General features: G+C 50.7%; 1 protein-coding gene across 1 annotated transcript; it reads left to right on the top strand.

Annotated features, from left to right (window-relative positions):
• Positions 1 to 450: 450 nt before the first annotated feature.
• Pmar_PMAR014039 (hypothetical protein) lies at positions 451 to 900 on the top strand (the record flags this gene model as incomplete). Its single annotated transcript, XM_002775235.1, has 3 exons — positions 451 to 534; positions 569 to 665; positions 770 to 900. The coding sequence occupies 3 exons, from the start codon at positions 451 to 453 to the stop codon at positions 898 to 900; spliced, it is 312 nt and encodes a 103-aa protein (XP_002775281.1).
• Between the last annotated feature and the right edge of the window lie 131 nt (positions 901 to 1031).

Here is a 1031-nt window from a genome sequence, read left to right as displayed (position 1 = left end):
CTCAGCTGTATGATGCTCACTATGATCGTAGTCCATAGATCCCATTCGAGTTGATTGAAGCCGTGAGTTTGCTGAAGGTGCTGCGGAATATAAGAAGCATCCTCTACTGCTCGAGAAGAATCCCAAAGGCCTTATCCCAACGCTGCTCGTCAACTGGCCTGATGGACGCGAAGAAGTCGTAGGCGACGGTTCGGCGTAGGAGGAGAACTGAGAGCGTGTTCCTGGGTCAAGGTCACCGAGTCTCTCGTTGTGGTGGAGTATATAGACAGCTTGGCTGCCAAGTTCGGCTTCCCCGGAGAACCTTTGCTACCTCGGGATGACCCCACGGAGAGGTGCGCTTTTCTATCGACCGACCTTCGAATCATCGCCTCCTTTTCGGACAGGCAACGTCTCCTCGAGAGGGCTACCTTCTATAACAAGAACATCACCTCACCATTCTACGCGGTCCTAATGCGGGGTGATAAAGCCGAGTTCGACAAGATGGTTGCCGGCGCCAAGAAGTTCATCTCGGAGGTGCACCTCGTTCCGCTACGGGTGAACTGCCTCCTAAGGGTTGCTATAACTTCAGATGAGAGGGCCTTTCTTCAACGGCTCAGCGATGAGTATTGTCGATATCGCTGCTTATCCTTGGATACTGAGATCGTTCCTCCTGGGCTATTATAAAGGTGAGACGAGTCCCACTCAATATCTTGTGTCTTACGCACTAGTCGATATTCTATCGAATGACTTGTCGATGACCTATTATCTCCGGCACCTTGAACCTAGACAGGTCCAGCATTTGCTTTCGATCGATCGTCCCTGCCCAAGCTCGCTGAACTATTCGAGTGGTATGACCGAATGTCGGCAGTCGATGCAGTTAAGGCCACCATCATGGATAATCACTACTACATCGAGGCGTGAGTATATTTCCTGACTCTTCCAGTTCCAGGACCCTTTGATTGATTCGCCGCTGATCCGAACGTTCGTTAAGAGTGTATCATGTGACTCACCATTTCATGTGCTCTACTTAACCGGCCTGGAGTCGAATAAGA

This window comes from Perkinsus marinus (assembly GCF_000006405.1).
Source record: "Perkinsus marinus ATCC 50983 genomic scaffold scf_1104296956270, whole genome shotgun sequence".
In the NCBI taxonomy this organism is placed as follows: Eukaryota; Perkinsozoa; order Perkinsida; family Perkinsidae; genus Perkinsus; species Perkinsus marinus.
This window is presented reverse-complemented; position numbering and strand designations above follow the sequence as displayed.